The 25,271-nt window shown below is 34.8% G+C and overlaps 1 protein-coding gene across 1 annotated transcript; it reads right to left on the bottom strand.

Annotated features, from left to right (window-relative positions):
• Positions 1 to 23,610: 23,610 nt before the first annotated feature.
• LOC140448476 (uncharacterized) lies at positions 23,611 to 24,679 on the bottom strand. Its single transcript, XM_072541559.1, has one exon. It carries the CDS (start codon positions 24,587 to 24,589, stop codon positions 23,663 to 23,665), a length of 927 nt encoding a protein of 308 aa, XP_072397660.1. The 5' UTR covers positions 24,590 to 24,679; the 3' UTR covers positions 23,611 to 23,662.
• Between the last annotated feature and the right edge of the window lie 592 nt (positions 24,680 to 25,271).

The following is a 25,271-nucleotide window of genomic DNA, read 5'->3' as shown; positions in this document are numbered from 1 at the left end:
ATCACATGGTCAATTTGATTGGTTGTGGTTCCATCTGGTGAGATCCACGTCATTTTGTGTATGTCTTTATGTGGGAAGCATGTGGAGCTTATAACCATGTTTTTACTGGTGGCAAAATTTATCAAAAACTCCCCATTCTCGCTTGTTTCATTGTGCAGTGAGTGTTTTCCTGTTGTGCCATAGAACTGCGGTTCCTTGCCTATTTTGGCATTCATATCACCCATTATAACCTTAATGTCATTTTTTGGCGCGTTGTCATATACTATCTCCAGCTGTTGATAGAAGCTTTCCTTTGTATGTTGCTCTTGTTCATCTGTTGGGCAGTAGATGTTTATCATAGTAAGGTTGAAGAAGTGGGTGCGAATTCTTAGTTTGCATATCCTTTCATTCACTGCCTGGAAGTCTATGATTTTTGACTTAAAAACATTATCTACCACAAATGCAACTCCACATTCTTTGATTCCTTGTTCTTTGCCACTATATAGAATTGTGTGCGTTTTGGTGTCCCTGACACCTTTCCCCAGCCATCTTGTCTCCTGAAGAGCAGTGATCATAAGATTATATCTTTTTAGTTCTTGTAGAAGTGCAGTTTGAGCTCCTGGTCTATTTAGCGTCCTCACATTCCAACTTCCAAATGCATAGTCCATGTTTCGTAGCTTTAGTCGTTTCCGAAAGTTCCCCTTGTTCCGAGGCAAATGTTTAGGTTTCATAACAGTGTGTTTTTCCGGGAGTGGGTTGTTAGCCCACTGCCCAACCTTCCTCCTTTACCCGGGCTTAGGACCGGCAATGGTGACTCCTGAGCTACTCAATCCACCCATTAGTCACCACAGGCGGAGTTCTACCGACTTTCCGAACCATGTAATTCTCACGTACCGATAGGTCATACTTATCAAAAGACGCCGCCAAAATAGTATACTTTACGGAAGGGCTTGGATTAATCTTTTCGGGGTCAGGCGGGTTTCTTTTCGATAAATTTAGTAAACATCGTCATAAAGCACTCTATAGTATTTTTGAGAGAACGTAATTCAGAAAGTTTTATCTCTTCTTACGTTTCTTCTCGTTACTTCCGATGTCCGTTAGATCCTTTTTATTTCCTAGAAATGGATACAGTCTGGACTGTCGTTTTTAAGTGTGAGTTATCCCACCTTTTTTTGGGAAGCTTGTGAAATTTTGAGAGGAAGAATATCACTTCTGGCGGGGCAGTCTTTGAGTAACGACGCTTGCTTCTCTTGCCATTCTCTCTGTATTTTTTCTTTAAGTGTGTATACACTTAAATATTTAAATTTCTTAATCTAATACCATATTAGATTAAATATTGTTATAAAGTACCTTTATTTTAACTAAATTCAGTGTTTGATGCTAGTAAAAGTATAATAGAGTCAGTGTTATGTAGCAGTCATCGAGATTTATTGTAAGTTATCGTAATCATATTATCTTTAATTATCTGGGTGAATAATATGGTATGTAATCATATTAACCAATTTTGGACGAATCTGCGCCAACCGTTCCATGACCTGTAGTTAAGGTTAACTACCCATTTAGCAATTTAATTAAAAGAACATTTGAAAATATTTTTCCTTATCTCTTTTTCGTTTCTAGGGTTTCTTAATTTTCCCCTTGAACCCCAAAAAGTTAAGTGGCGCCCTTTTTCTATCTTATCTTATCTTTGGTAATTTTACCCATCTATCTTTTTGTTTATTTCTGTATCTTTTCTAATATAACTTATCATGTCCTATCCTTATTTCCTCCATTGGTGATCTTTTTAGCACCATCCAAAAAATGTTTCCGAGGTTACAAGTTCCAGGTTCTATCGTTTGTTCTTTATAATGCTCCAGCTATGTTTAAACTTCTGATGGTTTAAAAGGACTTACCTGGACATTCCTGATATAGTTACGTATGCCTAGTATGTATTGATGACATAATGATTATGCCCAAAACCTGTGATAAGTATCTGCAAAACTTAAGCGAGAGGGTATTTGATAGATTGAGAAATGCCAATTTAAAGCTAAATTATAAGAAACTATTTCAAAGAAAAGCGTACTACATAGGGCATTACGTTTCAATAGAAGGAATTAATACTGATCCAGAGAAGATTTTAGTGATTAAAGATTGGCCTAAGCCAGGAAATAAAAAGAAAATTAGAAGTTTTCTTGGACTCTGTTTAATTTGTTATATATTATATAGTTTTTGACCGCATTGCTAAGCCCCTTTATCGACTAACAGAAATCAACATTGAATTTGACTCCGGATTCTCAAAATGCGTTCGTAGAATTAAACAAACGACTTATAACAGCACCGATCGTAGCCTTTTGAATTACAGCATGGTATTGGCGCCGTATTATCACAAGGATAGGAAGGCGCAAAAAAGTTATTGCATATTTTAGTAAAACAATAGGATGGGCTGAAAAGATTTACTGCGTTACCAGAAAAGAGTTACCCTTGTTGGGAGTTTACGTTGGGGTGAAGTAAATCTACTTATAATTTGAACATCCTATAAAATGATCACCAATCATGTAATCTAATACCAATTACATAACATTTAAAGGGTTTTTAACCATGTATTTAGTGGCTTTAAACATGTATACGTAGTAGCAGCACTGAAGATGGAATATTTATTCCGAAAATGTTCTGTGATTTTGCATGAAGGGGTTCTTTTAAATAAATATACTTTGTTAAAGGATTTTTTAATAAAAAAATTTGTGATATATGGTATACAGCTGACTACAGGAAATTAATTTTTCCTTTCGGATTTTAAACCTAAGGTACTTCATATCGAAAGTGTTAAGACTCTGTCTAATGACCACCAAATTGCTACGCGTGCAAAGGAGTGAGAGACAGACCTCCAACGCAAAATGACATTCATTTCTCGGACACTCAACACATTTTAATGTTTTTTATTTTAAGTTTTTTATTTTGTGTAATCCAATTTTAGTTGTATAGTTGAATAAACACGATAAAAATATTTTGTGCTTAAAAATCCAGGGAAACATCCCAAACATTTGGTAGCAGAGCGTGGTTATATTGGTTATATCAATTGGAAGAAAAAGTCGGCATTTTATCACGAGGTAACACAGTTGAATTTTATGCATACATGAGCAAATACATCGCAAAAATCGTAAGTACCTCAATTTTCTAATAATTACATACATTTCCTTACCTGACTTTCTGTATTTTTGTTGTGTTGAATTTATTATAAGCGCAATTAAGAGAAAATACGATTATTTAACAATATTATTAGGGCATTTTAAACAAAAAAGCTATTTCACGTCAGCTTCGTTATTTAAAAGAAAAACAGTCATTTTAAGGTTTTAATAAGATCATTTTACTGTGGCTAATTAATATCAAAATATAATTACAAAAGCTATTTATAGGTTTTGAGGTAAAAACATACAGGGGTAAGAAAATAGTCACACATTTCAGGTTTCAACACGAATACATAAACATTGGATTTATTAATATTGCATTTGAAGTTTGTTTATACCTATTTTAACGATGTCGTGAGGTAGATGGGGGAGATAGGGAACAACTGAGAAACGAATTAAATAGATTACAGAAAAAAAGGGCCACGGTCAAAGGTCAATTATCTAGTTTTGAAACATTTACAAACAAGTACATTAAAGAACAGGGTGCGCAATTACCGGACAGGATAGATAAGTATCGGGAATTGTGGAGGGAATTTAATGCCATTCAAAGCGAAATAGAAATCATTTTAGATGACTCTGAGAACGCTGAAAATGAACGTTCAAATTTCGAGGAAAAATATTTCAGGTTAATAGCATGGGCAGAGGTTAAATTACAAGAATTAAATATTAGTGAAAATGCCTCAGCTGGTAAGACGTCGCAAAATATAACCTTTCCTCAATCTCCGCACATAGATAGAAACGTCAAATTGCCTACAATAGATATTCCTAGTTATCAGGGGTCTTATACAGGGTGGCTCGAGTTTCACAATACATTCAATGTTTTGATACATAATAACAAAAACTTAATAAACGTTCAGCCTTTCCATTATTTAAAGAATTCATTAAAAGGCGAAGCCGCAGGTTTTATACGTTCACTGGAAATTTCAGACATAAACTAAGAGGAAGCATGGAGCCTATTAAAATCTAGGTATGAAAACAAAAAGTTAATTACAGTGAGTCATATCGATTCACTGTACAATTTTCCAAATTTAGGTAAAGAAGATGGAGTTCAATTAAGGAACTTTTTGGATACAATAAGGAAGGATCATCGAGCATTGATATCATTGGAGGAAGCTGTTGAAAAATGCAATATTCTGCTGATATATATTTTGGAGCAAAAGCTGGACCCAACTACAAGGAAAGAATTGCATAGGGAAGGATTACACGACAAATTCTCCACAATGGTGGATTTTCAAAGGTTTTTTGGAAAGAAAATGTCAAATGCTCGAGGTAATGGAGGCAAACAAACAAGGTTTTAAAGGTACATTCACAGATCACAAGGTAAAGGTAGGCACTAGTAGATCATTTGTAGCTGGTTAATTTTGCGAAGGAAGACATAAGGCATATACTAAATTTATTAATTTGCAATCAGGCGCAAAACGGGAAGAAGTCAAAAGAACAAAATCATGTTGGAATTGTCTACAGCTGTGACATGGGGTTCCAGACTGTAAATTAGGCGATTGCAAATAATGTGGGAGGAAACATCATTCTCTCCACCATGATTCAACATTTCGCACAAATGCAAGGACACCAGCTACAGGAAATTACTCGAGGGCACAAGCTCAACCGCCAAGAGTTGAGAATTATTTAGAATCAAGAGCAAATAGCAGGAACTATTCTCATCATATACAAGATGGTTCAAGGGCACAATTAGACAATCAGTTAACTCACACTAATGTTTCAAATCAATCGCGTTATCAAGGGTATCCAACGCATTCATCATCAAATAATAATTTTAGGAAGGAAATAAATCAAGGTAACACAACTCAAAAAGAGCAAGGAGATATTGGGGCATTTCCATCCGTTAGTCTAGGGGAAAATGAAAATCAGGGTAATTTGGTTAATGATAATAATACTCATCTCTTTATGGGCAACAATTTAAGACAAAATTGGGAAACAGTTGTTTTGCTTTCCACAGCGATTGTTTATATCACCGGTAAAGATGGGATTATACACGAAGAAAGGGTACTTTTAGATTCAGGACCACAATCCAATTTTATGTCACGGGAGTTCTTTGAGAAACTAGGGTTAACACCAAAACATATGGATATTTCGGTTAAGGGTATAGGTCAGAGTTCTACTAAAATCACACATGCAGTAGATGCTATGGTCAATTCAAGGGTTAATAATTATTCATTCAAGGCTTCATTTTTGGTAATAAATGTTATTGTTAGCAATCCTCCAGCAATTGATATCAATTTAAAATTAATTCAAATTCCGGAAAGATTAACTCTTGCAGACGAACATTTTGGTATATCCACCAGGGTAGACATGATCTTAGGTTCATCGGTTTTTTGGCAACTTTTATGCGTGGGGCAAGTGCGTATAGAAAATACTAATTGGACGGTTCAAAAAACGAAATTAGGATGGGTGGTAGCAGGAGCTATATCTTCAGAGCAAAACATGTCATATTTTTCAAAAATCGAAGCACATACTTGCAACTTTTCTGTCAACAGTTCTATACACAAACAAATAGAAAAATTCTGGTTGTTGGAGGAATTTAGTGAAGAACACAAATCAACCAAATTTTTTGCTACGTGACAACATAAATCAGTTAGGAAACTCGTCATTTTTGGCAGAAAAACGATTCAAATAACTCGAAAAAGGTTAGAAAAGGATGAAGAATTGCGAGAGTCATATCATGCATTTATTCGAGAATATATAGATTTGGGGCATATGTCAAAATTAACTTCAGAAGAAACACCTTCCATGCAGAGAGGGGAAAGTTACTACTTACCACATCACGGGGTATTTAAACAAAATTCTATTACCACAAAATTAAGGGTAGTTTTCGATGGTTCAGCGTCCACAGATACTGGTATTTCGTTGAACGACATATTAATGGTTGGACCTAAACTACAAGACAATTATTTGTTTGATATTCTTATAAGGTTTCGAAAGCATTCCGTCGTAATGGGTGCAGATATTGCCAATATGTATAGACAAGTGCAAGTGAAACAAGAACATAGAAATCTACAAATGATTTTATGACGATTTAATAGGGGGGAACCAATTCAGACATACGTTCTGAATACGGTCACATATGGAATAGCTTTCGCATCATTTCTATCAATTAGATGTCTTCATCAAACACCTCTTGACAATTTGGACATCTATCCAGAAGCAAGCAAAACAATATTAAAAAATGTGTATGTCGATGATTTATTGACAGGTGGTGATACAATTGAAGACGTTCGAAATTTAAAGGCTAAAATTACAGATATCGTCAAGGGGGGCCGATTTTCATTGAGAAAATGGGTATCGAATCGGAAGGAAATTTTAAACGACGAGAGGGATTCAAGTATAGATATTGAACACTATTTTTCGGATAAGGACGTCACAAACACATTAGGAGTTTTATGGAACTCAAACGAGGATACCTTACGGTATAGCATCAATATTGATAAATCACAAACAAGAGTAACGAAAAGGATTATTTTGTCAACAATTGCGCGGATTTTTGATCCAATGGGATTGCTTGGGCCAGTTAGTTAATCATGCAGCAGTTTTGAACATTAAATCTGACATGGGACGAGTCTGTTTCGCTACTTATACAAACAATTTGGGTACGTTTCAGGAGTCAAATAGATGAGCTTAGCAAGATCAGTATTAGTCGGCAAGCAATTTGTACAAACAACGTCGGAATAGAGCTTCATTGCTTTACAGATGCATCCGAAGTGGCTTATGGGGCTGTTTTATTCATAAAATCAACAGATACAAATGGAAATAATTACGTAAATCTGCTTTGCGCAAAGAGTAAGGTAGCTCCACTAAAGGTGGTGTCTTTATCTAGATTACAATTGTGTGGATGCTTACTGGGTGCAAGGTTGGTCAAAAAAGTTCAAGGAGCCATGGGAATGTCAATAAATAAGGTTCAATTTTTCTGTGATTCGACTATTTCATTATCTTGGATACGTGGGGACCCCAGTCAGTGGCAAACATTCGTTTCACATAGAGTGGCAGAGATTCAACAATTATCTTCAGTGGCATCATGGAGGCACATTTCTTCTAAGAACAATCCAGCTGACGTAATATCCCAGGGAATTGATCCAGATCAATTATTGAAATGTAAATTATGGTGGGAAGGGCCTGAGTGGCTTAAGCTCGAATCGAATCTATGGCCAGAATCATTAGTCAATAATATTCAAGAAATACCTGAAAGGAAGAAGAAATCGGTATTATCATGTACTTCAACGGTTTCTGTGATAAGGATTAATAAATTTTCTAACTTTACTAGGATTCAAAGGGTTTGGGCTTATTGTCTTAGATTCATTAACAACTGTCAGTCCTCAAATACAAAATTAAGTGGGACATTGCAAGCAGATGAAATTCATAAGGCAACAATACATTTAATTAAATTTGTTCAAGCAGAAGCATTTGAGACTGAATTAAAAACATTGAAATCATTAGGCATTGTTAAGGGAAATAGTAAATTAATTTCATTAAGGCCGTTTATTGATGAACAGGGATTAATTAGACTAAGCGGTCGTCTGGAAAGGGCGAATATTTCATATGAACGAAAGCATCCGATAATTTTACCCAATAATAATCATTTAACTGACCTAATTGTTCGAGGAGAACACTTAAAAAATATGCATGCAGGTCCTCAATTATTGTTAGGAATAATAAGATTAAGATATTGGCCAATTCAAGGTTTTCGGACAGTGTCGAAGGTTACAAGAAGGTGTGTCACTTGTTTCAAGGTAAAGCCGGTGACAAAAAACCCTATAATGGAAAATTTACCAGTGGAACGCATAACACCTTCTAAAACCTTTATCAATACTGGGGTAGACTATTGTGGGCCATTTGATATCAAGGTTAGTAAACTTAGGGGAGAATCATTTGTAAAGGCTTACATATGTATATTTGTTTGCTTATCGGTTAAGGCCGTTCATTTAGAATTCGTCTTTGATTTAAGTACGGGAACATTCATTAATTGTTTTAAAAAGTTTATAGCGCGAAGGGGTTTGTGTCAGAATCTTTTCTCACATAATGGGACCAATTTTGTTGGGGCAAGGAATCATTTTAATGATCTTCATTCATTTCTTACTAATCCTGGGAATCAGACGAAATTCACAGAGTTGTTCTCAAATGTTAATATAATTTGGTCATTTAACCCTCCACGGTCCCCACACTTTGGTGGAATTTGGGAGGCAGGGATTCGAAGTGTTAAATTTCATTTACGTAAAGTAATGGGAAATGAACGGTTGAGCTATGATGAGTTTAATTAACACAGTGATAACACAGATCTAGTCTTGTCTCAATTCTCATCCTCTCACACCTCTAACCGAAAATCCTGAGGACCTAGAGGTACTTACGTCTGGACATTTTTTAATTGGTTGCTCATTAAAATGCTTACCTCAAGAAGACGTACATTTATCACAATGCATTTAGAATTTCCAGATTTCATCACATCACTCAAATCATTCAGCACTTCTGGGATAAGTGGTCTAAAGAGTACTCAGTCACCTTCAGACACGAAGTAAATGGCGTACTACAAGCAGCAGACAATTGCAAATCGGCGATATGGTCATTATCAAGGAAGATGATCTTCCACCTCTCAAGTGACAGATGGGTCGTGTGATTGATATTTATCCGGGTAGAGTGAAACCTAAATAAAGTTTAAGGGGTGGTATATGGAGAAGGAGATGATAAATTAGAGAAGAACTAGCAAAGAAGTTATAATAAAAAGAATGGCTTAGCTCAAAAGAACACAGAGACACAAAACCTCAAGCACGAATTCGGGCTAGCCTCACTACACTAGAATTTGGCTTTGAGATAAGGAGAAAAGAGATCTTTTAACCAAAAGAATACAATATAATAATGCACCGGAAAATCTGGAACTATAAAAGGGGTAAGATAAGAGAATATACGGAGATGCCTAGGAAAATACTAAAATGGGCGCCAGCTAATTTCTGAAGGAAATTAACAAAAAAATAAATGAAGTTATGAACAACAAGGAATAAAGTACTATTGATTTAATACCCTGTAATAATGTTTAAAAACCGAAAAGACACTATTGACCTTGTTCTGCTATATTATAACTGTAAGCAGGAACTGAAATAAAAGCAAAACTACTTGTAACAAATATATTTATAATATTAACAACTAACAAAACTGATGGTGGAACAAAAGTATGGTCAACAGACTCGGAAGGATATATATATATATATATATATATATATATATATATATATATATATATATATATAATTTTTAAAAACCCTGATACATAAATTTCTTCCCTTCCCTTTTAAAACCCGCTATACAAAAATCATGAACCCCTTTCCTAACAATGAATCTAATTTAATTAATTAATAACTATTTACCTAACTTTTATAGATGTTACAAAAACTGTAATAAGTACTAACCTTGGTATATGCATATACAAAGTTGTAAATTACAAGAAAAACCTTAACCCTGAGAAACTTGTTGTTAATGTCTGTCACAACACTACAGCTGTCCTGGTTAGGTCCCCTTAAGACTCTGACGGTCCTTGAGGCTCCGAAAAAAAAAACGAATGAAGAAGAACGCTGTGGTTCTGGAGACAATCGGTTCCTGGTTACCAATGGGTTGAAGTAGGTGTTCGGTTAAACTAATTCTAATATTAAACGTTATCCTAATCGGGTGAAATCTGGGTTTTAAATAATTATTTCGGTAGATTTGGAAGCCGGGTCTTAAATATTCATTTCTACAGATTTGGAAGTCGGTTTTTCAATCAAGATTCTTTATCATTTGTTCCAATTTCTCCCTTGATGTTCGGGGAAAATATTAAATCCAATTCCAGATTTTCTACCCGATTTTAAGACGAAAAGTGCCGGTAAAGGCTTGGAGAAATAAACCTCTCAGTGTGAGTTGTTGGCCAAAACTGCCTTTAGCCGAGCGACTCTCGACCACCTTAGTTGATTACACTCGCGCATCGTATCGTCTATTGCCCATAAACGTTTCATAAACGGGATTCTGAGGGGTTTTAGGATTTTAATAATAAATTATATTAATTAATTATATGTTAGCAGTTGTGACTGCTACATCCTCCCTCAACTCCAGAAAAAAAAGGAAAACTTTCCACTTACCAGAAGTTTCCTTTTTTTTTATTGTCTAGGACAATCTAGCCTTAAAGACAAACCAGACGATGAATATGATGAAGCCGAAACGTTGTGGTGTCAACCACAAGGATTTTGAGCTTATCAGCCACACTGTTTACTCAGGAGATGGGATAAAAGTAATGACACTGACAGACGTACAGTAGACAGACAGCATGTGATCTATTTAATAATGCGTAATTTACCAAAAAAAAATTAAAATAATTTAATTTATTTAGACAAAGTATTAAGAAAAGTAAAAAAAACATATAACCCAATAGGTACTTTCTAAATATAATTCAATAACCTTATAGCAATATCAATCTCAATACCAATATATTCAATATAATTCAATTCAACCTTATATAGAGTAAATTAACCTTCGACAATACTTAAATTCTATATTTCCAAGTATTAGTAAAACTATAAATAAACTACACTACTGAGGTGTGTTAACAACCTCTAAAAGATAGGACCAAGAACCATTCACAACACAAACTCAAACAAAGTCCTATCAAGTTTACCCAACGTTGACACTAGAGCGAACAGATTCTATTAATCACCCAAGAGTTCAATGAGGGCTTAATTTATTAGGACTAGTTGAAACTATATTACTACAAACCTAAACATCTATATGATATGGTTCTGGATATCAGCAATATATTCGAAAATTCAAGGTAAAAGATAATTCAATACATCTACTTGCTTTAGCAGCGGTAGGAAAAACACACAATCGGTAAAGGCACTAGCAAGCCTAGATACTAGCAAGCCCACTATACTCATGGTATAGGGTATGTACAAAACTCACTTCTACCAGCTATACACTTGGTAGAAGGAAAGATAAAAGAGATCCTAACTGTAATACCCAAACTGTACTATTGACGTGGTCCAATTCTTTACTCACGACAAGAACAGTAAAGGACAGATTTTTAGGACTCCATAATCAAGATAGAGATAAGATATATATATATATATATATATATATATATATATATATATATATATATATATATATATATATATATATATATATTCATAAGATATAGATAAGAAATAAACTTATCCAGGTAAAGGTAAAGATAACTAACTTATGGTAAAGGTATGAGATAAACCAATTAAGGTAAAGGTACGAGATAAACTCAATTAAGGTAAAGATAAAGATACACTCAAGGTAAAGATAAACTCACATCTACCAATCCGTACGAATGGTACGTAGACAGGTACAAACTCAAGATGCTAAGATATGTTAAACTCAAATTCTTGAGAAGATAACAACATAGGAGATAACAAACCAAGTTAAACAGACTTACTTATTGCTGAATATCAGAACGATCCAATTCTAAATGACACATTCTAATTTCAACCTAAGAGACACTCAAGGAACAACTAATATGTATTGATATATTTCTGAGCCAAGTGAGGGCACACATCCAGGGTGATCAATCCTGAACCCACGCTAAAACACCGACACAGTAAGTGAATATGAATGCATAAGCTTTATGGCCATGGTCCACAAAACCATACAACACTATTAAAGAAAATATTTGGAATGTTTTCCGCATTATCCCTGTAAATATCTATTCAACTCAGAACTCAAGATGGGGAAATTCCCATATATCCATCCTGTACTCCTATGATATGCAGTTGGACTTTTAAGAGAAAACAAACAACAAAATTAACAAGTCCATAAACTAAGATAATAACCAAAATTAAGATAAGATAAAAAAAATAGAAGGCAAAATAGCACAACATCTTATTGTTTTGCCAGGTAAACAAAAATAGATAAACCGATCTTAAACAACCAAACTGGGACAGCATTGATAAGGGACCAGTTAATCTTCATCTGAAGATGAAGAATCCAAATTATCTGACAAGTTATGTGGACCTACTGTCTTGTCCTCCAGTAAGTCTTTGACATGAAACCTTCCTAGTTTCCTGCCAGTGGAAGTTTCCTTCAACTCATAAATTAAAGGAGAAATGACCTTAATAACTGTGCAAGGTATGTACTTCTGACATAACTTGGCCGATTGAAAGTTCACTTTATCAGATTTGACAAAGTTTCTTTTCAACACAGAATCTCCAATTCTGAAGGATAACTCTCGCTTTCTCAAGTCATAATGGCATTTATTTCTAGCATAAGATGCTTTCAAACGTTTGCGAACATCCACATAAATATCAGGAAGATGCTGGATATCTTCTAAACGGTGTAATTTATCTGATATAGTGGGAAAGTTATTGGCATTTTCTGAAATTGTACCAAAATAATCACCAGAAAGAGGAACATGACGACCAAACATCAAATAAGATGGAGGACATTTGGTTATTTCGTGAGAAGAAGTCCTGATAGCCTGTACTATAGAGTGGATATGAGTATCCCAAGCTCTTTGATCAGGAAAGGAATATGACCTTAAAGCAGTCACGATTGATTTATTAACTCTTTCGGTATGATTGACTTGTGGATGATAGTTCGCATTGTACCAGATCTTTTGGACATTATATTTAGACATGAGGTCGCGAAAAGCCTTAGCTGTGAACTGTGGTCCATTATCGCAAGACACGATCTGTGGAACACCATAAATTAAGAAAACCTCATTCTCAAGATACTTGATAATGGATGAAGTAGTTGCCTTAGACATAGTATGAACCAAAGGAAATTTTGTAAAATAATCAACAACTACCAAGGCATACTGAGAACCTTTATAAGACCTAGGATAAGGACCAATGAGATCTAAAGATATAAGTTGAAATGGAAAATCAATCCGTCGATAACTACCCATTAAACCTGGTTGGGGAAGATTTGTCGGTTTGCATGTAGCACAGATTTTGCATTTAGCGATATAGCTACGTATAGTTTGACGCATCTTCGGCCAGTAATAGAGTTCCGATATACGACGGAAAGTTTTGTAAAAACCAAAATGAGCTGCAGTAGGATGGTCATGAAAAGTGGCCAAAACCTCTGCTCTATTAGGAGTTGGAACGACTATCTTCCAATCCGACATTCCAGTAAGGGCATCCATGGAACTTAAGACATGTTTATACAAAACACCATGTTCAACTTTAAAATCAGGAAATTTACCTGGTACATTCTGTACATCATACAACATTTTTCGATACCAGTCATCTGGTTGCAAGGAAGATAAATCTAACAAATTAATATCGAACGTTCTAGAGAGTGCATCAGCGACTACTACACCTGCAGCTTTACGATGAATAATCTTATAATCATATTGTGCCAATTTTAAAATCCACCTAGCCAAACGAGGAGATGGGTTCTTCATATTCTGTAACCACACCAAAGTACTATGGTCAGTTATGACCGTGAAAGAACGACCCTCAAGAAAATATCTGAAATGTTCAATACCAGTAATTATAGCTAGCAACTCTTTTTCAGTTGTAGTATAATTTTTCTGGGCTTTATTTAATTTCTTGCTTGTATAAGCTATAGGGTGTTCTTCTGCATCTACCATTTGATAGAGTACACCTCCAGATGCAGTGTTAGAACAATCTGTCATCAGATAAAAAGGCTTAGTAAAATCTGGGGCTACCATAACAGGAGAATTTGTGAGAGCCTCCTTGATTTTAATGAAAGCTTCATTAGCCTCAGGAGTCCACACAACATTTTGTCCCTTTTTCCGATTTTGAAGTAAATCTGTGATAGGAGACAACAAGGTCGAATAAGACTTAACAAACTTCTTATAATAACCAACCATTCCTAACAATCGACGGACCTGAGTGGTATTTTTAGGCACAGGAAAATCCCGAATCGCTGACATCTTATCAGGATCAGTACGAAGACCCTGAGAATCTACAACATATCCTAAAAACTTAATAAAGTCACGACAAAAGCTGCTTTTATCCAAATTAATAGTCAAATTTGCGTCTTTTAAACGCTGAAACAACTGCTGCAATACAGAGATATGAGTTTCGAAATCAGGAGTAATGACAAGAATGTCATCAAGATAGTATTGACAAAATGGGTCTAAAGCAGGACCTATTACCAAATCCATTAATCGACACATAGTCTGAGGAGCAGACACAAGACCAAAAGGCATTGTAGTGAACTGATACAATCCTTTGCCATTTACTGCAAAGGCAGTAAGCTTTTTACTCTCCTCGCTGAGAGGAATCTGTAAAAACGCCTTCTTTAAGTCGATAGATGAAATAAATTTTGCATTCTGTAATTTACTTAGGATGATATCTATACGAGGTATAGGATAAGCATCTCTGTTCATAGTTATACCGTTAAGTTTACGTCCGTCAAAACAGACACGAAAAGTCCCATCTTTCTTTTTTGTCAGCCACAGAGGGCTACAAAAAGAAGAAGTACTGGGCTCAATAATACCTAACTTAAGCATTTCATCTACCTCCTTTACTAAACTTTCATGCCAGGCTTGAGGCAAGGGATATTGATATTGCCTGAAGGGCTTAGACGAACCAACATCAATGTGATGTTCGATGAGATGAGTTCGGCCTAACTGATTTTTCGATGAGATAGAAGAGAATGATGTGATGACACTATTTAACTGCTCTAATTCCTGAGCATTAAGTCGACTCATATCTTTAACAGCATTGACACAAGAGATATTGAAAGAAGACACAGATAAGGAAAATTCAGTAAAATTTAATTCACTATTAAAAGTTTTCAGAAAATCCATACCTAGGATGACTGAATTCTAAACTGAAGGAATAACAAAGAATGTAATCATTCTTTTACAAAAACTAACAGAAATCTCAGTAGTGAATTGACCTAAAATTGGTTGAACTTGGCCATCAGCTGTAGTCACTTGCAAACTTTGATCTATTCCTATATTTACATTTGAATTCTGGAGAAATTCCAGACCTAGAGAACCTAAAATAGAGATATTGGACCCTGTGTCCAGTAAAGCTAAACAAGAATGTCCTAAGATAGATATTTCAAGATATGGACGATTATCCTTGTTTTTTCGAACTAAAAATGAGTTTATATCTAAATCAACAAACGAAGACAAGAGATTACTTGAAGAAACTACAGAAGAATCACGGTGTTCATGCTCAACTAACGTTATCCTCTCTTCGGTTGGTATTTGCCGTTCTGTGGTCTTTTGTCTTTCGGTAGAGCGTGAGATGTTTGGCTTATGGAAGCTTGGGCATCCAGACTCGAGAAACTGGTTCCTTGGTTTTGAGGAGTTTGGACAGTGTTTGTATTCCCTGTATTTTGACGAGGAGTAGGAGCCAGGGCCAACCCACCCCTTCTGTCGTTTCCCGAACAGGATTCACACTCAAATTTACGGACACCTTGACGTCCACAACCATAACAGAACCGAATTCTAGGCTCAGGACATTCGTAATACCCATGTCCTGACTGACAACAATTCCAACAGGTAAGCTTCGAATTAAAAGAAGAGACATTACCAGACCGAGAATAGTTAGGCCTACCAGAATAGGATGAGTCATTATTTCTGAAATTTCTATTATTACTAGACCGTGAATAATTGGGTCTATCAGAATAAGATGAGTCATTATTTCTGAAATTCTGATGAATAGGGACTCTAGACACGTTGTCAGAAGACCATGACAAAACTTCCTCTAACTTCTTACACTTTTCCGTTAAGTCAGCAATTGAAGAAATATCTGTAAGGGCCAGACTAGAATGATACGATGGCAACAAATTTTTTCTAATGATCCTTATGATATGTGACTCAGACAAAGGAGTCTCCAACCGTTTACACAAACTAACAATCTCATTTACAAATATAGTTACCTTCTCCTGCGGAGCTTGTTTTCGAGACTTAATTTCATCAAGAAGATTGTCCTCATAGTTATATGGAAGAAAATCTGACCTAAGTTTGGCAACTAACTCGCGCTATACGCAGACATTCTACCTTCTCTAAGAAACTAACAACATTTTCAGTATCTTGACCTGAAAAATGGACACCCCATTTATGAATAGGAGCAGACTTAACAAAGGGAAATGAATTTACTGAAACACTAGCATTATGAGGAGTAGAATGTGCCTGTGGAATCACTTTACAATCAAGTTCACCTTCCAGAATCAGAACCCTGAAATTAAGAGACCTCTTCACTTCCTCCTCTTCCTCTGTTGTAGCTTCTAACAGATGGACTCTAGCTGCAACATGACCTAAGCGAGAAGTATAGCGAGCATAGGCAGTATCACTAGGAGAACCAACAAAAGAACTAATTTTGACCACCAGATCTGCAAGAGTAACCTCTATTTCCGCAATCTCGTCCTTAAAATTAAGATGGGAAGCAGACAGAATAGCATAACTCCGATTTGCTGCAGCTTGCTTTAATGCACCACGCAACACTACCCTTTTCCTTTCCACTGTTGTCAAAGATGGATCGTTTAAGTGACGGACTCTCAACTCGTACTCTAATTCTGGACCTAACAGATGCTCTACCTTGAAAGCAGACATTTTATACAACTGGGAAATATACCAGAAAATATATGAGGGAAACTATGATAAAATAGGTAAAGTCTAACTTACTCTATGTTTCCAGGTTATTATTATAATTGAATTATTTTACCAGTAATGTTTGCTTGTTTATCCAGTCGTGAACTCAGATGCAAGGTATGGCTACAATCCCTGAGAAACCTAGAAATTTCAAAAAATGTTACTTCCAGACAGTGGTGAATTACTTTGGTGCTACTCCGGACTTTTATAGTGTTAAGATAGTTAAATTTAAAATATTTAAATAATTTTCCCTTTTTAATATATACTTATGTTATTTATTATTAATCCAATATGGATATTTAGTTAATCAAAAAAAAAAATAAAGCAATTTATTCAGTCTACCCACAATATAGCAAAACAAGGGTACTACGGGTATATTTAATAGATAATGTAGATAAACTAAATATTGAAATACAAAAACCAATGTTGCAGTTAGGAAACCAAGAGTTAAAGAACACGGCTGAAAATTAAAATACAACACCAAAGGTACACAACCAGAAATTAAAGTGGGAGAAAAAAAACCAAAGATATAAAGCCAAAAGTACGTGCAAAAAAAAGAGGCCACACGTTGGCAGCCAATTGAAACCTAAATAAAGTTTAAGGGGTGGTATATGGAGAAGGAGATGATAAATTAGAGAAGAACTAGCAAAGAAGTTATAATAAAAAGAATGGCTTAGCTCAAAAGAACACAGAGACACAAAACCTCAAGCACGAATTCGGGCTAGCCTCACTACACTAGAATTTGGCTTTGAGATAAGGGGAAAAGAGATCTTTTAACCAAAAGAATACAATATAATAATGCACCGGAAAATCTGGAACTATAAAAGGGGTAAGATAAGAGAATATACGGAGATGCCTAGGAAAATACTAAAATGGGCGCCAGCTAATTTCTGAAGGAAATTAACAAAAAAATAAATGAAGTTATGAACAACAAGGAATAAAGTACTATTGATTTAATACCCTGTAATAATGTTTAAAAACCGAAAAGACACTATTGACCTTGTTCTGCTATATTATAACTGTAAGCAGGAACTGAAATAAAAGCAAAACTACTTGTAACAAATATATTTATAATATTAACAACTAACAAAACTGATGGTGGAACAAAAGTATGGTCAACAGACTCGGAAGGATATATATATATATATATATATATATATATATATATATATATATATATATATATATATATATATATATATATATATATATATAATTTTTAAAAACCCTGATACATAAATTTCTTCCCTTCCCTTTTAAAACCCGCTATACAAAAATCATGAACCCCTTTCCTAACAATGAATCTAATTTAATTAATTAATAACTATTTACCTAACTTTTATAGATGTTACAAAAACTGTAATAAGTACTAACCTTGGTATATGCATATACAAAGTTGTAAATTACAAGAAAAACCTTAACCCTGAGAAACTTGTTGTTAATGTCTGTCACAACACTACAGCTGTCCTGGTTAGGTCCCCTTAAGACTCTGACGGTCCTTGAGGCTCCGAAAAAAAAAACGAATGAAGAAGAACGCTGTGGTTCTGGAGACAATCGGTTCCTGGTTACCAATGGGTTGAAGTAGGTGTTCGGTTAAACTAATTCTAATATTAAACGTTATCCTAATCGGGTGAAATCTGGGTTTTAAATAATTATTTCGGTAGATTTGGAAGCCGGGTCTTAAATATTCATTTCTACAGATTTGGAAGTCGGTTTTTCAATCAAGATTCTTTATCATTTGTTCCAATTTCTCCCTTGATGTTCGGGGAAAATATTAAATCCAATCCCAGATTTTCTACCCGATTTTAAGACGAAAAGAGCCGGTAAAGGCTTGGAGAAATAAACCTCTCAGTGTGAGTTGTTGGCCAAAACTGCCTTTAGCCGAGCGACTCTCGACCACCTTAGTTGATTACACTCGCGCATCGTATCGTCTATTGCCCATAAACGTTTCATAAACGGGATTCTGAGGGGTTTTAGGATTTTAATAATAAATTATATTAATTAATTATATGTTAGCAGTTGTGACTGCTACAAGAGACAATGTAGTTAGAGTGGCAACAGTGCATACAAGTAACGGACAATTTAAACGTGGTGTCAACATACTTTGTGTTTTACACATTGACATGAAATAACCTCATTTTCTATTAGCTTTATGAACTGAACTTTCATTATTTGTTTCATGTACGTTAAAATGGGTTCAAAGGTGGACCTTGCAATAGGAGGCGGGATGTTAAGACTCCGTCCTAACTGTATTCATTTATTATTATTATTTTATTTTAAACGTGGGTAGGCCACGGAACTGTGAACCTGACTCTGGATTCTTCGCCACAGTTAGAAGAGGGTCCGGGGCGAGGAGACGAAATGATCGCCAAATTGCTCAATTGCTCTGATCAAAGGAGTGAGAGACAGACCTCCAACGCAAAATGACATTCATTTCTAGGACACGCAACACATTTTAATGTTTTTTATTTTAATTTTTTTATTTTGTGTAATCCAATTTTAGTTGTATAGTTGAATAAACACGATAAAAATATTTTGTGCTTAAAAATCCAGGGAAACATCCCAAACAGAAAGATTAGCTCCATACCATGGAACTGATCAACCCTGTTGGTTTCAGTCGATCCCCGATAAACCAGTTATTCTAGGCATACAACTACAAAGGGCAGCTCCGAAAGATTTATTCCGTGTAGAAAAAGTCCCTTGACGAAAAAGAATAATTAAAAAACGAGAATGTTCTAAACGTCTTAGAAATGTCCCGAAATGTGTCATAAGGTTTGGAATGTCTGAAAATGTATATAAACAGGAAGTTGGCAGTTCAATAAGTGGTAGTAATTTAGTGTTTGAATAGTTCTGTCATTCAGTTAGAGTTGTTAAAAAGTATTGTAATATTATTTTGTTTTGAATAAAAGTAATTGGAAAGAAGTGTAACAATATAATAGTGAAATCCCAACAGCTCATTTTTTATTAAAAAATTCGTTTTTATAAAAATAACGTTGCTATTAAAAATTCAGTGGTCAAGGATATGATGGAGCAGTTGTTGTGATAATTGGTAAATACACTGTACTTCAATCTGGAATCAAACAAAATCGCTTAACTTACATTTAGTAATTTAATTCTGTTATAATAATGATTCTGTAAGTGATATCATAGAAATTATTGTCTTTTACGACTTGATCAATAAAATAAAGCGTTTTTCAGTGGAAGTATTTTATTATAAGTTTTAAGATAAACATCTGTTATGTCGTTTATATGTAGTTAGTAACACTCTCAGAAGGTTATGACTGCCGAGGACTTGTATGGAAGAATCCAATTAACTGCAATACTATCAGTGTAGATAGACATCTTAGAGAAAAGAAACAAAGCCAATTGTGTATATTGACCAATTTATGTGCATGTAAAAAACGCCAAAATACCACTAATTCCCCAAAATCTTGGCCACTTGATGAGGGAACCGCAATACTAGCTGCTACAAGTACTATGATTTTTGTATAAACTATGATTTTTTGAAACAAATGCCCTAAGACATCTGAGGAGGTAATATGCAAACAGCCTTAGGTCACACAAAAACCAAAATTAAGTTAGATGTGCCAATGCATTGTTTTGTTATAGCCAAAGTGGTTTATTATATCTGGTTGATGCAAAAAATATATTTCCAATGATAACAACATGTTAAAAACCACCTTTACAAGCAAAACAACTTATTTCCACTGTATTGGTCCATGCAAACCAGCTTATTTCCAACCAACTAATAGGAGCGCTGCAACCGCCACTCAGCTGACTCAGTGCGTCTTGCAAATTTGAGGTTATGTAAGGGTTTTGTACTTAAGACAGGGAAAGGGAGGGGACGCGTAATCGTATGGAATTGACAGAAGCCTAAACTGGCACCAACCGGCACCAGAAAAGTTGCAAGGTCATATTTTATTTCTTCAGTAGATTGAGAATAATGGATATATATATATATATATATATATATATATATATATATATATATATATATATATATATCAATAAATAGCTTTTTTTTTAATCATGAGATAAGATTTTTTTTTAATTTATAATTGAACACTGAGATAATTATCACTTTTTGAACATGATTTTATCATTACATACTTTTTAGTAGATCGATATAGTGTTTCAGTAAATCAGTAAATTGAAGTTGAAATCAGTGGATCTACTGAAAAATCAGTAGACCTGGTAATTCTGCGAGAGGTAGTAATGGGCAACGTAAGGGGATCAAAATATGCGGTCACATCGAAACTGGCTTCACTTTTCGAAGGTTTATTAAATGAACGTTACTGTTACCTGTCCTCTCTCTTTCTTTGTCTAATGTTTTGTTTTAAAAGTTTTTGTGACTACTGTTTAGATTGTCAACGTATTTAGAAACAATTAGTAATTACGTTATTATTTAAAGGAGAATGGATGTTGCAGATGTAAGTGTAAGTGTTGGTGAACGAAATGAAGGGACTAGAAATAAAAGAGTTAGGGTACGTTCATAACGGAGACCATCGCATCGTATCCTCGCCTAGATTACTGACAGTGAACGTTCGCATTTAAAATAATGAATTTATTTTACCTGGCGATCGATACGATGGTCGGAGCGAGGGTCGGTGGTCGGCGTCTCGTACTATCGATCGTAAAGTACTAGGGTCGAGGGTCGAAAAAATATTAAGCTCGAATACTATGGTCCAAGTCTATGGTCAGACACCTGGTTCGATGCTGGACGCTGCGCTTTGACAGTGAACGCTGGCATTTTTAAAATAATGCATTTATTTTACCTGGCGATGATAATATAATACCATTCTATGGTCCGAGCGAGGGTCGACACCTCGTTATGAGCGCACAATATCAGGAGGAAAAAGGAAAACTAAACAAAATACCAGATATGCAGCTCCTAAAAGAGCTCTAGTTTTTGTACCGTGTAAGCACAACAATAAACGTTTCACGTGCATAAAAATAAAGTCTAATTATATCAAAGCTGTCAAAGAAGAGTTTTCTAAAGTTCCAGACAACAAAAGACAGATCTAGGCCGGTAAAAAAAAACAAAAAGAAAAAACCTGGACCTGAGCGAAAGTACTCAATACAATACTTCTCTGCAACTGTCTTGTGCTAAAACTTCTGTTTGTTTAAAATTTTTTCAGACTGTTATTGGTGTTGGAGAAAATAAAATAAAAAACATAGCCAAAAAAGTGCATTTTGGGTTTGCTGCTGAAGAGAAAGGAGGAGGTGACACTACCAAAAATAAGAACTATCTGAAGAAGGAAAGTGTTAGAGATTACATAAAAAAGCTGAGAGGAACTAAATCACATTGTAACGCCCCACGTTGAGCGCTAATATATATATATATATATATATATATATATATATATATATATATATATATATATATATATATATACATATATATATATATATATATATATATGTAATATGTATATGTATATATATATATGTATAATGATCAGTGTGAAGAGGAATTAAAAGTGAACTGCAGCATGTTTAGGAGAATTTTTATAAACGAGTTTAACATAGGTTTTAAGTCACCTGCCTCCGATATTTGCAGTACGTGCTGCCTTCTCAAAGAACAAATTAAAAGTGAAACATCACGGTCTGCTGAAACGGCGCAGCTCATGGTTGAAAAGCGGATTCATTCAAAAAGAGAAAAGGCATTTTATGAGTACATGAAAATGTTCAAAATGGTGAAAACCCATTCTGTTAACCTTTGCTTTGATATTCAACAAATTCAGCCACTACCGAAAAGTCCAATTCAAGAAGCTTATTACGCGAGACAAATTGGGTTTTATAACTTTTGTATTACTGATCTAAAAACTCAAAACCCCATATTCTATACTTGGACAGAGGAGCAGGCAGGAAAAGGTAGTGTGGAAATATCATCGGCTCTCTTTAACTATTTGACAGAAGCTGATTTTCAGGGCTGTTCTATACTAAGGTTGTACTAGGAGAAGAGTGGCCACTACTTGATACTAAGAAGCTAAGTGAATACTATAAGGACATCCAATCAATCAGTGAACTGAAAAGAATTGAAATACGCTGCCGAACACAAGAAGAAATTGAACACCTTCGAGAAAAGGGAAAAGAAAAGTCTTACAAAAAGATTGTGTTAACCAAAGAAAATACCAAAGATATTGACAAACTTTTGAAAAAAATGTTTGAAGAGGACTGGTCTACTTGTGATCTACGCCTTGGTTGATACAAGAGTTTGAATTTTGTTGAACCCATTACAGCAGCTGCTGGTGAGGAGCAATAAGAAATGTGCGACTGCCTTGACAATTAACGCTGTGACTTGCATATCTGAAAAATTGTTTGTTGCATTAACTACCTATTATGACAATGTTTATCACTTAGGGACGGCCTATATTATTATTTTATAAAAATAAAAGTTTATTCAAAAACTCTTGTTCCTTTACATTATTGTTTTATCACTTTATTTACATGTAAATTAGCTTATGTGCACAACATTTTACATGCAACACGACTTATTTCCACTGAGTTCATGCAAAAGGTCTCTCTGAAAAATTACTTATTTGGGACTTGAGGAAACAAATGTCTTAACTAAAAAACCTCAGAGAATGGTTCAACTGTATATCTAACCAACTTGTCAAAGCTGCAGTAACAAAGTACTTCAAAAAAGTGGACATGTTTCTGAAAAATTTTGCTATACCACCCAGACTTACCATATAAAAATAGTTGGCGCAAATAAAAAATTAAATGTTTTTTTGCTCAAATGTCAAAGTGTTGTTTGACGTGGAATTTATCACTAGATAACTAGAAGGAGGCGTGAACATGTCCAGATCGAAATTTTTAACCTATAACTACAGATATCTTATTCTTGCAGATAAATTTATTTGCTTTTAAAAAATACTATAAGGACAAAGATATTGCTGAAAAGTTTATTAGACAATGTTTTAAATGTGTACGAGAAGTAATGTTAACTCTCCATCAAGTTACTAGTAACCAGGTCTCCAGTTAAAGCAATATAGCAAAAAGCTCCATCTTCTGGCACTGGTTGATTCAGTAAGAACTCATTGGCTTCGGCACCAGTCGGATCTGTTATAGGTTTGTTTTCGGCTGCAACTTTGGCAGCCTCCGCTAATGGGGATAATGTTTTCCAGCTGGGAAACTCTGCGAAAGGTCCTACGGGACGTAGGTCCTGTAAGTAGCCCAAGAAAGCCATCATATAGTCGTTTCTGATAGCTTTCATGCTAGAACAGCACTGTTGTCCATATATTGAGCACAACATTTGAAGCCACGAGGCCGCTCTGGTTCTGTCATTTCCGTTACGTATTAAATAAGCATATGGTCTCGCGATGTAGAGGTACAATTGAAACTCTTGGTCTAAAATCTTGTCTAAAGCATGATCGTCTTTGCATTCATCTGGGGTAGAGTGAATACAACACTCCAGCATCTGGAAGTCATCAGGCAATCCAGATAACGTATCCTGCCACATGCTGTCCCTTTCCCAATCAGCTTGTGTCACGGTGACTTCTTTCAGTTCACTACAATTCATCAAAGCTCCATCTGGAGGCACCGTTTGAAAAGGACCAATTGCTTGATCTAGTAGAAGCGAAACACATAAATATGCTAGATATCTGTTCCTCTTTTCTTTTAACTTAGAGCTATGGTATTCTGGTCTAAACAGCTTTCTCACCCAAGGAATGATTACTTTTCTGTCCAAATCTTGCGTAAGTGTCGGCCCGAGTACTCGTAAAGCAGCACTGTAGTATAAAAATTCAGTATTTAATGGATCTTGAACTGATTTTTGAGATGTAGGTTCATCTTTAAATGGAGAACCTTCACCAGCTGTCTCTGGACTTTCTTCGTCTTCGGCAACTTGTGCAACTTCTTCTTCGGTCATTTTCTTACTAAACCAAGAATTTTTAGAAATTTTTATACATAATTTTGACAAACTCAAATTTATATCCAAACTGACAGATAGAAAAGTCACTTGTTGAATGCAATAATATTAAAATGCGAGTTAATACAATAGCAAACATCTTTTGACTCGTCCATAATGTATTTTTTTTATTATATTCGTATTATATTATATTCGATATTGTATTCGATATTATATCCGTAATTATCCGATAGATAAAGAAAATATTGTAGCAGACTAGTTTTTGTTCCTAGACATAGTGAAAAAAATATAAAAGTTGAAAGCCTGCAGAATGATTGATCAAGGTATCTATTCTAAAAAACATTAACAGAAAGAAGTAGAAATATATCTATCATAAAAAGTGATGGAGCTGAAAATAACAATTAATTCAAATATTAGACTTAACTAAGTTTTTGGAAAGAGAAATATAAATAAAAATAAACTACCAGTACGGCATTCTATCTTTCTGCAGAGAAGTGAAAAAAAAAAATGTAAAAAAGAAAAAGCTTACCTGAAATATGTATAAACTAAGACATAACCAGCGAATGAAAATTACAAGACAATAAGAAGTGACAAATACAAGAAACACATGCTATCGTGTCCCGTTAAGAAGAATAAAAAATTCTAACCGGGGTCGTTTTTTTAAAAGAAATTGACTATATGT

This window comes from Diabrotica undecimpunctata, chromosome 8 (assembly GCF_040954645.1).
Source record: "Diabrotica undecimpunctata isolate CICGRU chromosome 8, icDiaUnde3, whole genome shotgun sequence".
Lineage (NCBI taxonomy): Eukaryota > Metazoa > Arthropoda > Insecta > Coleoptera > Chrysomelidae > Diabrotica > Diabrotica undecimpunctata.
This window is presented reverse-complemented; position numbering and strand designations above follow the sequence as displayed.

Coding starts and splice junctions, on each gene's coding strand:
- LOC140448476 (XM_072541559.1), bottom strand. CDS start 24,589: ATGACCGAAGAAGAAGTTGCACAAGTTGCCGAAGACGAAGAAAGTCCA.